At 43.6% G+C, this 12990-nt stretch overlaps 1 protein-coding gene across 6 annotated transcripts in view; it reads right to left on the minus strand.

Annotated features, from left to right (window-relative positions):
• The window catches only part of cacna1ia (calcium voltage-gated channel subunit alpha1 Ia), a 159999-nt gene that overhangs the window by 104750 nt on the left and 42259 nt on the right, over nt 1–12990 (minus strand). For 4 of the 6 annotated variants that reach the window (XM_037089683.1, XM_037089682.1, XM_037089681.1 and 1 more), the window contains exon 2: nt 11920–12184. In XM_037089683.1, the coding sequence (XP_036945578.1) occupies nt 11920–12167 (248 nt within the window). In that variant the 5' untranslated portion in view covers nt 12168–12184. Of the gene's footprint in view, nt 1–11919; nt 12185–12990 lie in introns of those variants that run through there. The other 2 variants (XM_037089679.1, XM_037089678.1) reach the window with 1 other exon arrangement.

A 12990-nucleotide genomic window follows, 5' to 3' on the forward strand; every position in this document is an offset into this window, starting at 1 on the left:
TTGGTGTTTTGATGATTTTATTAGATATAGCAGCCTAGAGATTTAACAGGAAGCAGGATGAGAGAGTTGGAGGATGAGGCGCGAGTTCAAACCCTGAGGCCGCTGCAGCTAAGAGGAAGCTTGGTGCACGCTGTTATCAGCTGAGCTACTGGGTTGCCCCCAGAATACACCTTTTAAAAGCAGTCCCCCCCCCCCGCCCGACCTGATCGGGACACCGCGAATTGGTAACGTGACGCCGACGCCGCATATAGCCCCGACACAAAGACGGACGCTCAAAGGCGCTGAAGGGGCGTGTGATCTGCTGCCGTCCTTGATATTGTAATGAGCCTTCTTGGTCTGCTAATGTGCTCATGAGTAATCATTACTGAAGGGCAGACCTCAAAGACCGCACAGCGAGCGGGCAAACGGTTCCTGCCCAAACATACTGATGATCAATCAAAAAAAAAAAAAAAAGCAGAATATTCATAAACCTCCCCTCCGTGACTCACGCTCCCCTCACACTTCCTACAAAAACCTACAAAATGAGACTAAAACGGCAGACGAGGGCTCACGGTGGCTGTTTGTCCTCCTCTAGAAAGACATCCTGTTCTTTGGCTCGACCTCGCTCATCCACCTCTGCAGTCGACGGCAAAGTCAAGCTTCGTAATTACCCGAATTCATTCTATCACTTGAAGCAGTCTGCAAACTGCACACGCACTTTCAAAACTTGTTCAAATATTATGATTCATTTGGTTAGAGGCCTCCCCTCCCCTCCCCAAGTCCTGACTATCGCATTTTAGAATTAATCGCCTCCTATTTGCAATTAAATATATATGTGTATATAATGCTTTTTTCGGTGGACTGACATGACATTTAAGCACGTTGCAGAGTTTCCTATCCGCTGCTCTGATAGCGTTAGCCGAGGGCGAAGCATGGCCGAATGTATTCTGCAAAGACAAAATGTATTCTACAAAGTTAAGGACGCACTGTGAGCTGTCACATTTGATTTATTAGTAATTCTGTCTGCTGGCAGTTTAGCTTCCTACAAGACAAGGAAATGTGGAGTAGAATAATTATTGCTTTGCTTATCTGTAGCTGTCTTTACAGCTGCCTCTGGTAATAACCACTGAATTCATATTCCAGCTAATAACATGTAAGCTTTTGTTGCTTTTGTTCCAATCCCTCTGTTTCAAGGATGGCGCCACGCAGCGCTGCCCTTCTGTTCTGAAGGAGCAGAAGAGGCAGAACACCGAGTCGGACAAAATATTACATATTTTAGCACCAGACATGAACTTCTTTTCTGTCTCTCTCTCCAGGCTAAGCACCGGGCCCGTTCGACAATTTATTTCCATTCTGTTATTAATAAACTCCAGCATCACCTTAACCAGAAAAAATTTGGATTCACTTTTCGGTATAAATAATCCAGTACAGGCACGTACACGCCTTGCTCACGCTGAGCCAGTGCACCGCGCAGGAGACAAACTCGAAGTGATTAGTGGGGACGAGAAGATGTTCTTTTAAAAAAAGCACGACGTGAAACTGGGAGCAGATCTGCACACAGACTTTCCAAGGCCACAGAGGTTCAACCTGGATCACTTTGCTGAGTTTTAATGTCCACGTGCCACTTTAATAATCTGTTTATCATTCATTATTAAACACCTGCAGCCGCGAGACAGCAGCGGGAGCTGCGCTTGTGTCTGCAAGTGAAGAATTGTTATGCAATTTATTCATTATTTATTAACTGTAAGAAATTGCTTGGATGGGGGGGTACAGGAGGTTGGGCCGGCTGTCTTTATTTTGGTTTCTTTAAAAAGCCCTCTCAACCTTATTAATAATTTCTTTGGACCCTTCCTCACCCTTAGTTTAGAAAAAAAAAAAAAAAACTGCCTTAGCATTCGCTTAATGTCTCTACATAAAAATGTATTCACAGTACGGAAAATGGAACAAAAAGGTGAACATACAGCCAACATGTATTTATTAATACAGATATTCTAAAAAAAAACAAAAAACAAATATTGGTCACTGCACCCCAAATTACAGCATACATAAAAGGTATCATGTCATACGTCACTATCTATTCGATCAGATGGTGTTGTTGCCTGATATGCATGAAAGCTGATATCTGTCCGTCCGCCATAAATCAAAACCGGTCACATGATGCCGAATTGCAAGTCAAGTTCGGTGACAGACGTTTAAGACAGCTGTTTGAAAAGAACAGTTAAAGCATCATTACGTAGAAATTGGCACGTTGTGGGATTTAGTTTTACATAAACCTACACAATGTCACATAATGTTGCTTTAAATATCGCTTCCACCGACGTTGTCTCGCCTGCACATGCGATTAGGATTCTTGACTGAGGACCTGCAAAGGCCTGTTCCCTGACTTGACCTGACAGCTCGTCGGCCGCCATCGCCTTTTCAGGCTCATTATTGCGTTCACTCCGACTTCCTTCAATCACGTATCCAATTTTGGGGGGAAATTTTTCGAATCTGTTCCGGGGGAATTTTTTTTTTTTAGGAGGTCGGAAGCACAGAACAGACGAACCGCCAGTGCAGAATGACTCATACAATTTATATAGCACTTTGTGGATAATAGATGAGAAATAGCAAACTACAAAGCACTCACTTGGATAAAATGTACCCTGCAGTTAGTGGTGATGGAGCCATTAAATGACTTATTAAATTCTCTCAAGAGTCCCAGTTTGTGTAAAGCAATATATCTGAGTTGAGCTGACATAAAAAGGAAGACATGACTCTTTTATAAGTTTAAAAAAAAAAACAAAAAAAAACAAGGCGGCAGGAATGGGACGATGTCGGACAGAAAACAAAAAGAGAGAGGGAGAGAAAAAAACAATCTTACGTGAGTGTGTTCAAGTGTGCGCGCGTGCTTTTTTTTTTTTTCTGTTTGTGCACCTCTGACGTTTATCTGCGCAGTTTATCCAAAAGCAATCTGCCCTGCCGTTGCCGAGTTCAGACAAATAGGCGCTGCTGTCTAATGTACTGCTGCAACACACAGGGCAGCACACAACAGCGAATAAGACAGCGGCGACGCCATAGGTGCAGAATGTCAGCAAGCCATCTGAACGTGATTCTCCTCCACCAACGTGGCAATGAAAACTACTTATGGCTGCAATTCAACAGCACTGTCGATGTAATCCATAATACAGAAGCGGTGGATCATGAAAACACACACACACACACACACACACACACACTGAAGCATGTATAGATGCAAATGATAAATATGTAAACACACTGCAGGTCCGTGGAGAAGCTGGTGAAGAAGATTCCGTGGTGAATTTATATGACAACATATTAGTTGTCATTATGCGTTGTGCTGCTGGAGCACACCAGACCGTTTTTTTCTTTTTGTTTTTTTTTCTGGGAGGAAGCCATTTAGTCATGTTTAGTCTGCTACAACTGACTAATGTATGTAAACTTTATGAGCAGCAGTTACTTGGCATGCGAAACGAGCCCAACCGCACGCGCGTCCCCGTTCATTATTCAAAGAATCTTACGAGGAATGCTGGCGAGGCACATTTCATATACACTTAAAAGATTTGTTTTCAAAAAGCCTGATTTTCATTTTTGGGGGAAAAAAAATGTACAACGCGTGTTCAGGGAAATAAACAGAATGGGACGAGCGGGTAACATAACGCAGCATTACCCACGCCGTTTCAGTGTTCCTCTTTATCTTTAAGCATTTACATACTGCGAACTTCCAGCTGCCTCGGTGTAAAAAGGCACATGTTCGGTGCAACTGAACTACTATGAAAGAGTGATGCACGCAAAAGAGGTCACACAGAGTGTGTATGCACTGAGGCTTGGTACTACAGTAGTCATTAGAGTCACTTTAAGCCCTTCATCTCTTCTCCAATGCTCCCCTCTCATCTCCTCTTCCTCTCTCACACAGTACAGGCACTAATGGAGTTTGGACTGGACCCGAGGGAGAAGAGCGAGGGAGGATGGGAAGGAGAGGAAAGAAGTGAGAATGAGTGATGGGAGGGCGGGAATTATTAGAATCAGTATTGGCGCGAGCATTAACATTAGCAATGGGATTTATTTTGGAAGCGTAAGCATTAGTATTCTAATGAGTTTTTATTTATCCTTAACTGAGGTTTGTCTCGTTAATGTTTGCACCTCTTTTTTTAAAAAAGGAGACTCTCCCCGGGGTAAAAGGACAGCAGTTCATACTTGAAGCGGGGCCTCATTAAAATAAGTGTAACACTCGCATTATTGCACAAGATGAAGGCGTAAATGGAAATGTGGGGAAGAGACAACATCCCGAGGAAGGGAGAACTGATGCCTCGAAAGGAGTGATTTAATTCGTGAGCGAGAGCAAAATACAAAGAGGAGGGAATGACAGAAAACAGACGAGAGAACAAGCAACGGAACGAAGATGAATCAGAGAGTGTCGCCGTGAATTAAAGACAGCCCTTTTGATGTTCTTTAACAGAACGTCTGTCAAAACAAGCGGAACAACCATTCTGCATCTACACACACACACACACACACACACACACACGCACACACACACATCCGTCAAGTGGCACACCTCACAGCAAGTGTCATCACAAAAGAAAAGGCATCAATCTACCGCGTAGCCCTGCAGCAACTTCCCCGGCTAGAGTCTACGGAAAAAACAGAAGGGCAAGGAGCAAAAGTTGAGACAAAGAAAGAGAAACCCGCAGGAGGAGGGAGAGCAGGGAGGTGAGAGAGAGAGAGGCCGGGTGATGTGTCCCAGGTGTGCGCTCTATCCTCAGCAGTAGTTAAGAGCAAGGCTCGGCAACGCCTCAGCCATCCGTCACCATGGAGATAACAAGCTGTCAGGGCCGGAGAGGACCACGGGCCACAGAGGCCGGTCACTCCTGCTCGCACACCGCTGGAGCCAATCAGAGGGAGAAAAGGGGAGAGGGTGAGGTAATGTGAGGAGAGGGATGGATACTGGCATCAACTCTTCGGTGGTAAAAAGAGAAGGAGCTGATGGAAAGAAAAAAGGACGAGGAGAAAGGTGTGAGAGTGGCAGGGGGAAGCTCATTTCAGGGAGGGGAAGCAAAAAAACGACACAGAGAAGACGGTATTTGGAAAATATAGCGAGGCGTATGCAGCTGTAATGATGTTCAGACGTCGGGGGGGGAGACACGGAGGGGGAGACAACCGCCGGCGCCCAGAGCTATACATCAGTCAATGTTCTTCATCTAAACAACTCATATACACACGCCAGCACATTTCCCTTTCTGAAATGCTGCACGCTGGGAGTAATTACCCGGTGTTTTCACTTTAAAAAATTGCCCCTGCGTTGCAATTAGAACCCACACTTTGTGGGTCCGTGCAGAAACGATGCGGTCCGAGACACAACACCAATGTTCAACGGAGCGCAACACAATAGAAAACGCCTCTCTCGCACGCTGACAAAGCTAAAACACTCCGAAGCTGCAAGCCAAAAAAAAAAACAAAACAAAACAAAAAAAAAACGGACAAGCACACAAGACCCGATTTTTAAACAGGTGTTCTTTAAAACAAGCCGGTATATCACACTCATACGAATGTCTACTGGGGTGAGTAACTGTTGACAGGTGAGGTTTCACTGAATGCTGTTAATTGCGCTATCTGAGGCATAATGGAGTTCAAGTGACCCGACGCGTTCTCATCTCCATCCGCAGAATAAAGCGCTGATGAGGGATAATCGTCACTGCGAGGCTGAGACACAACGCAAAACACACGTCTTGAGCGTGGAATTATAGTATTTTCTCCCTCTCCCATACGATGGACTGACAGGATAAAAGCTGTGACCTGTATTTATCTGAAATCGCACTCTCAAAAGTCTCAGAAAATTTAATCGCTCAGAAAAAAAAGCACGTTCAGATGATGCACAGCGCTTGACTCAGTCAGTCAGTGCAATGCATATGGTGGCGCGTGCATGCAGCAGAATGCCACAGAAGGCAAATATGTGCCTTTCGACGCACCGTAATGAATCCATCAAAGGTGAGTGGGGCCGTGATGGGGCGAACATCTGATCTGCTATCAGCACTGACAGGGAGTAGCAGCTGCTGCAGCATCTCTCCGAGTGCGACGTGAAGCAGAGCGGAGAGCAGAGCTTCTTTGAATTGAGAGGACTAAATAAGTGTATGATGGAGAAGTGGAAAATGAGAATGAGGCTTAGCACGCGTCCTGCGTCTGGCATGTGAGCAAAGGGCGCGAAGGCGGGGAGAGGAGGCGACAATGGCGAAAATGAGCAAAGGGAGCAAAAAAGGAGACAAGCAAAGTTAGCTGTAACATGATGCGCATGAAATCAAACGTACCTCACATCAGCTATCAGCATCGAAATACTTGAAAGTGATTAATAGGGTGTATCAAAGGGCCAAGATGTAGGATTTCTTGTTAGAAATGTGCAGAAATGATCAACACAGTGTGAACAAACAGCAGCTCTGATATTCTGATGTCTATAACAAGGGTTGCAGAGATACCTACTGAAGTTAGCATGCTAACCAGCTATAGCCCCGACACATCCTGGTCCGAAGCGCTCACGCTAGCTGTGCGAACACTGAAACTCCCCTGGTCCTAGAGCTCCCAGTCCGAACCGCTAGCTGCACAGCTAACCGAGCTAAAGAGCTAAGGCAGCTACTGTGAGCTGCAGTTAGTGATTGCTCTGTTGACATGCTGCTCCCTATGTGTTTTGATTCTGAATTTTACAGCTGGCCATTTCTTACATATGGCACCTTTAAGGCATACATCAAAAAACTCTCTAATATGTGCGCAGCAATTCATGCAGGATAAACAGCAACCCCTTCCTTTTCCCTCATTTTAAATTCCAGAATACAGAATGCAACAATTTTTTTCCAAACTATTTGTGATGTCACAATTCATGCTCATTTTTGTTAATGAGCACATAGAAAGTTTACACTACCAGCACTGAATGTGAAAACAGCCTTCTACTGTCGAAAGCTGCACGTACGTCACTCTACAGAGTGAAGCTCAAACATTCGGCTGGCGGAGCAAGAACAAGGGCATATTTTTAAGTGTGTGTGTGTGTGTTTAAAATGAGTTTTGAAAACAATGAGAGATTAGGGTTTGTCTCTGCTGTATGGCACATATAGAGTGTGAATGTGCACTCTGCAGAGCAAGAACAATAGGGAGCGGGCGAAGAAGTGTGTGGGGTGCAATGTAGAGAGGTGCTCCAGGTGCTCTGCTGCAGGCAAGCGTGGGAGAGCATCGCTCTGTGTGTGTGTGTGTGTGTGTGTGTGTCACTGAATGCCTCTCACAGCTACTGTGTGGTGAACAGAATTATTGATCTGCAAAGAGATGGTGAAACATCCACTCATTGCCCCCTACACACACACACACGCACACATCTAGACAAAATCACAATCCACTTCAGATAAACTGCACCGAGTACAGGCCAAACACCGCTTGATGACAGTGAAATGAGTCTTATCTTGTCGTTGCATCACTGTGGTTCGGTAGAGCGCCGCGTAATCATCATCAAAGTATTCAAAAACAACACAAGAAAGGTGCTGCACTCATAACCGATCCAACACATCTATATATACAGTACTGTCTACTCCAGTGCGATCAATACACATACTCAAAGGGGTACAAATAGTTGTTCCAGAGCACCAAACATCACACACCAAACTCTTGCTCCAGTTCAAGTCCTACACACACACACACACACACACACACACACATATTATCCTAGTCCTACTGAAGTAAAGGCACAAAGCCTGTCAATATGCTGCCATCCCACACACACACAAGGTCACACAAACATACACAAACACACACTTGTTGTGCTGGGAAGGTTACTTTTAGGTTTCTATTTACCCTGTCCAAAATCTAATGGGTACTTCATCAAAGTAACATCACTTATTACATTTGATTACTTTTTGCTTACCTTAAAAACCAACAAAAAAAAAATAACTTTTTAAAATTTGAACTTAAACAAGGCTGTGTAAACCTCACAGTACTTGTGCAATATGTAATAATTTGCTGCCAGACAACCAGACTAACTCCTTCATGCTGCTTACTGTATTCTGTTTTTCAAATCATCCAAACAGCTTTGCTGACCTGTCGTCTGGACAAATGCTAAATGAAGTCATTTCTGCCCAGTTTATACAAAGCATACACGCAAAGCAACAGAATTGTTTTTGTCGAAAAATAACATATTCAGATGTAACGATGTGGTAATCAGCAATATTTTAATTAGAAATTGTAATCTCGTTCCATATTTTTTCCTCATTAAATTATGACAATTGCATTTATTTTGAAATTTCATTATGTTTAGTTATGTAATTGAAACCAGCTACTCCCCCAACAGTGTACACGTCAGCTAGCGTGAAAAATGTATTAACTATCAAAGTCACAATGAGCAACAGTAACCTTTTAGAAATCAGCTTGGTCTTTTCATCGCCACAAGTGTACATGTATGTGTGTGTGTGTGTGTGTGTGTGTGTGTGTGTGTGTGTGTGTGTTTGCGCGTGTGTTCCGAGCTGATTCCATGACTGTAAAATCACCTCAATCCCTCAAACCACCACACACACAATCCATTTCACCTTTCTCACACTCACTTTATATTCATCCAGCACCTTCTCTCTCTCTTACACGTGCGCGCACACACACACACACATACATACACACAGACAGGTGTCTCTGTTTTAACATGCTTACAGTGCAGCCACCCTGGGCATCCAGCAACCAGTGAGCTGCAATAGAAGTTAAGACGATGTGAAATAAGATTTGGATAGTGTGTGTGTGTGCAGTGTGTGCGTATGCGCAGGCATGTCTGTACCCCGTGGCGTGGGGCCAACTGAGAGTAGTGGAGCTGAGCCATTAGCAGGCAGTGTAAAATCCTTCTGAAACCTCTTTTCCTCCAAACATCAAAGATGGAGTCTGAAAGGCAAACAGAAAGTCTCTCCGTCCAGTTTTGTCCGTCTGACTGCCGACACTCTGCCTCTGTCTTCCTGATTTTCTGGTCACCCATTTGTCTGTCTGTGATACAGTTTCAATTCCCTGTACAGTTTTTTTTTTCTTCTTCTTCTTTTTTTTCAAACTCACAACTCACAAGGCATTGGTTTAATACTTTAAGAAAAAAGAACAGTCTCTGTGTTTACATTCAGACCTTTGCTCAAACTCAAATCATTAACACTGATTTCATTCCTTTTCTTTTTTCTTTTCATATTTCACTTGAATCTCTGTTGTTTTCAACACTGAGTTCCTCATTCCACAATCCTCAATTCTCACCAATCAACAACAGGTAAAGGTCTTAAAGGTGTTGCTGATTCTGGCGCCTCCTGTGGTAAAGAACTTAAACTGGAAGAAAGGTGCGACACATTCTGAATAGGATTTTTCCTTTTCAAATACAGCTGTTGGTATGATTCGTAGTGATGAGTTAACATATGATGGTGGAGCGAAGTCAGTTTCAAAAGTTTTAAAACCAGCAAATAACTTATTGTATTGTGTATTTGCATTACTGAATATATTGGGGACACAGTGTATGGATGTGTTATTGTTAAGTTCTCACTCCTGTTATTTCTTTTTCATTGGGACATTTTGGTTTCATAACAGGAAAATGGTGTGAGCCAAGAGCACATGCAGTCAAAACGTAATAGTTTGACTCTGTATAATTATGTACACTCACACTAAGTTTCAGTTTTGTTGCAATTAAATCCCTTTGAACACACAAGCTGCAGTCTACATCTCTCTCCAACATAAATTGGCGTCACGAACAGGATTGGACAAAATTTGATCAGAGGTAGTATCTTTAGTAAAAAATATGAATAGCTGTGAGTGCATGTATACTGAATAGTATCTAATGTCCTAAATTCTTGCCACTTCTACTTAATCACTTATTGCAGTTTAGGGAGTGGTGTGAAGCCAAGTGATTAGTCGATAATATAAAATATAACTACTGCCAAACAAAGTATCTTCATCAAACTATTCAGGCAGTTGTTATGAGAGAGAGAGTAATCCTGCAGTCTTAAAGAAGCCAAAGTATATCTGGCACCACACGCTTTGGATAAACATTGCATTAAATATTACATATTTCAATCCTTCGTTAGTAACTGGATTTAAAATGTGCATCTTTTTGTTTTGCTGTTAAATCAAAAAAAGAAACAAAAAATCTCAATTCCCATTTGAAATTAGCATGCCGGGTTTGGAAAACCTTGGTTGCAATTAGTTTTATTTTAGGAACAGTTGTAAAATGGATGGATGTGATTATTATGATATATTGTTGGAAAAGTCATAAGTTCTTGCTATGTGTCCCATCATATATTTATTAGTTACACTGTGTTTGTTTTGCTTTTGCGTGTCAGGCCTTAAGAGACATAGACACAAATACTGTGGGAGAGAAAGAGATTGATTTTAAAGGGGATATTTTGTGCTTATTTTCAGGTTCATTGTTTTATTTTTGGATTATTGATTAGAAAAGGCTTACATGATTTAGTGCTCAAAAAACACATCCGTTTTCTCATACTGTAAGGCGTCCCCCTCTGTCCAAAATGCTCAGTTTTAGCTCCTGTCTCTTTAAGGCCCCGCCTCCTAAACACAGAGTCTGCTGTGATTGGTCAGCTCATACACGCCTGAGCCAGCACCACTAACAACAACAGAGCACCTGCGCTAAATCCATTTTTGCATGGCAAACTGGCCATATTGGCCAATTTATCTGAATGTGAGACTTGCGAAATGTCAAGAAGTCACTTCAGTATTAAAGGAGACTTCTGAGAAGCCTTTCAGGAGCAGTGTTTTGACCTTTTGTTCAGTTAAAACTCTTTTACATGCACAAGAAACTGACACAAAATCCTGAATAAAAGAACAAGAAACTAAAAAGCATAACGGAGCAGAGCACTTTCACCGTTTGTGCAGGATGCATTACCTGCATCATATTTTGAAGAAACATTTAAAGTACAAAAACATCCTTCAAAATAAATGCACTACCAGCTTAACAGCAGTGAATGGAAAAGTGCCAGAAAAGCTCGAGAGACCGGTTGCCCTGACGGCTCAGCTGTTCCTTACACATGACAATAATAAGTCACGTGTTCAGACAGCTCTGAACCGACCGACTGACCAAGCAAATATCACACCGCCATCGCAATCCTCCGAGCCCTGCACTCCGACTAGTGGGAGTAAGTAGGGCCATAGTCATATTTTACTTGCGATGTACACACACACATTCACACACAGTCCTGCAGCAGCCAGCCCAGTGTGGTCCTGTCGGTCCCTAATGTGAAAGGATCATCCTTAGTCCCACCGCGACTGTCAGTGCAGTTCGCAAACAGACAATTGCTTGTTCTGGGCGCAAAGTAAAACCACACACACACACACACACACACACACATTCCATTGTTCAAGCAGTGCAATGCTGATCACTGCAGTTGGAGTCGTATGAGGATGTCAAACACACTTACTTTGAGAAGATTCAGGAATGTCTGCTGTACTGCAAATCCGCAAGATAAAGGGGTGAGGGTGGATGGGAGGGTGGTCGGAGTCAAGATGGATGAAGACGTTTCAAAGGAACGCAAATCAGACAATAGACAGAAGATATCACAAAGGAGATAAATTGTGACTCTGCGAGAGTGGGTGAAGGATTAGCAGCGACAAAAGGCTCTTAAAAAAAAAGAGGGACAGGATACAGAGGGGAGGGAAGCACTGGTGTTGGATGAGCAGATGAAAGGGTGGAGGAGTGAGAGGGACTGAACGCTGCATGAACAGTGTGGCAATGAACAGCAGAGGCTAAAGATGTGGTTAACAGCGGCAGGTGCAGACGGTTAAAACAGACACCGTGTAAAGTGCACCGCTGCACGAGGACAGCTTCATCTTTCAAACTGAACGTGAGGTTCGAGGTGAAATGCAGACAGGTGAACAATTAGCGGCTGATGGAGGTTTGGGGATGAAGATTATCTTCCAGGTTAAGAGGGCCAGTTCCGGCAAATTAAAGGATATGGGCTGGAGACCATCCGGATGCACCAGTTGCGAGGACAGGTGGTCTGCTTCAGGCAGAAGAAGACCACGGGCGCCAGCTCTGGGAAGGGCACCACGAGGGTGCTCAGGTCACTGCCGATACTGACATCATCACCCGGACCCACCTCCTCGATGATGTCGTCAGCATGCGCCGAACCGTAGTCCTCGCTCTGCCCTGGCCCTGCTGAGGAAATGCTCCCCAGCGGCACAGGACACTCCTCGCTCGTCATGGCAACCCAGCCGAAATCTGCAAGACAACAGGCGATGACAGCGGGATTAGAGGAATTAAATGATTATCACGTTCGTTTGACACGTCGCAGATCTCTGAAAGACTTTGGACGTGAGGAAAAAATGCTCTGATTGAATTAACATGCGGTTTTTGGCACTGCAGGAAATAGATATCAGCTGAATGCATTTACTCCCTGGAAGTTTGATCAGAGAAGCCGGAATTTGCCTCTGCAGTCGCTCCCTTGGACCGCTAAACCACCCTGTGTCATAACATCGCCTCACAGCTCACAGATATTTAATGCTTGTCGTTTTCCAGACCCCCCCATCAGTCTCTTGCCGTGTCTTCGCCCCGCGAGAGCAAATTCTCTCCTCGTGAACTTCCTTGTCTGCATAACAGAATGCGTGGCTTATGGATAACAATCACCTCTCACAATCAGGCAAGCGCAGAGGGGCACTACAGCGGAGAGTAAATCAATGTCAACAGTCATTGCACATTCATTGACGATTCATTTAGGCCCATCGCGGTGTTGTGGGAGAGGAAATGGCTCTTCCATCTCCAACCACTTAACTCATGAATGGATTCACTTTCATCTGTGAATATAGCTTACATAAACACCCACTTCTACACGCAGATTTGAATGCTTTTTGCATGTTTCAGTACACAACTGCTATTGCACAAATTGATATTACGTTGTCATCAAGGTGTGATATCTTATTGTCTTAGATTTTGGATATTCTTATATCATGATATAGTGTTTAAAGACTTATTTATTTGTCATTTAACAAATAACAGACTTGTTTGAGCCCTTTGTTTAGCGCTAAAGC

The sequence above is a fragment of the Acanthopagrus latus genome, chromosome 23, assembly GCF_904848185.1.
Source record: "Acanthopagrus latus isolate v.2019 chromosome 23, fAcaLat1.1, whole genome shotgun sequence".
NCBI lineage: Eukaryota > Metazoa > Chordata > Actinopteri > Spariformes > Sparidae > Acanthopagrus > Acanthopagrus latus.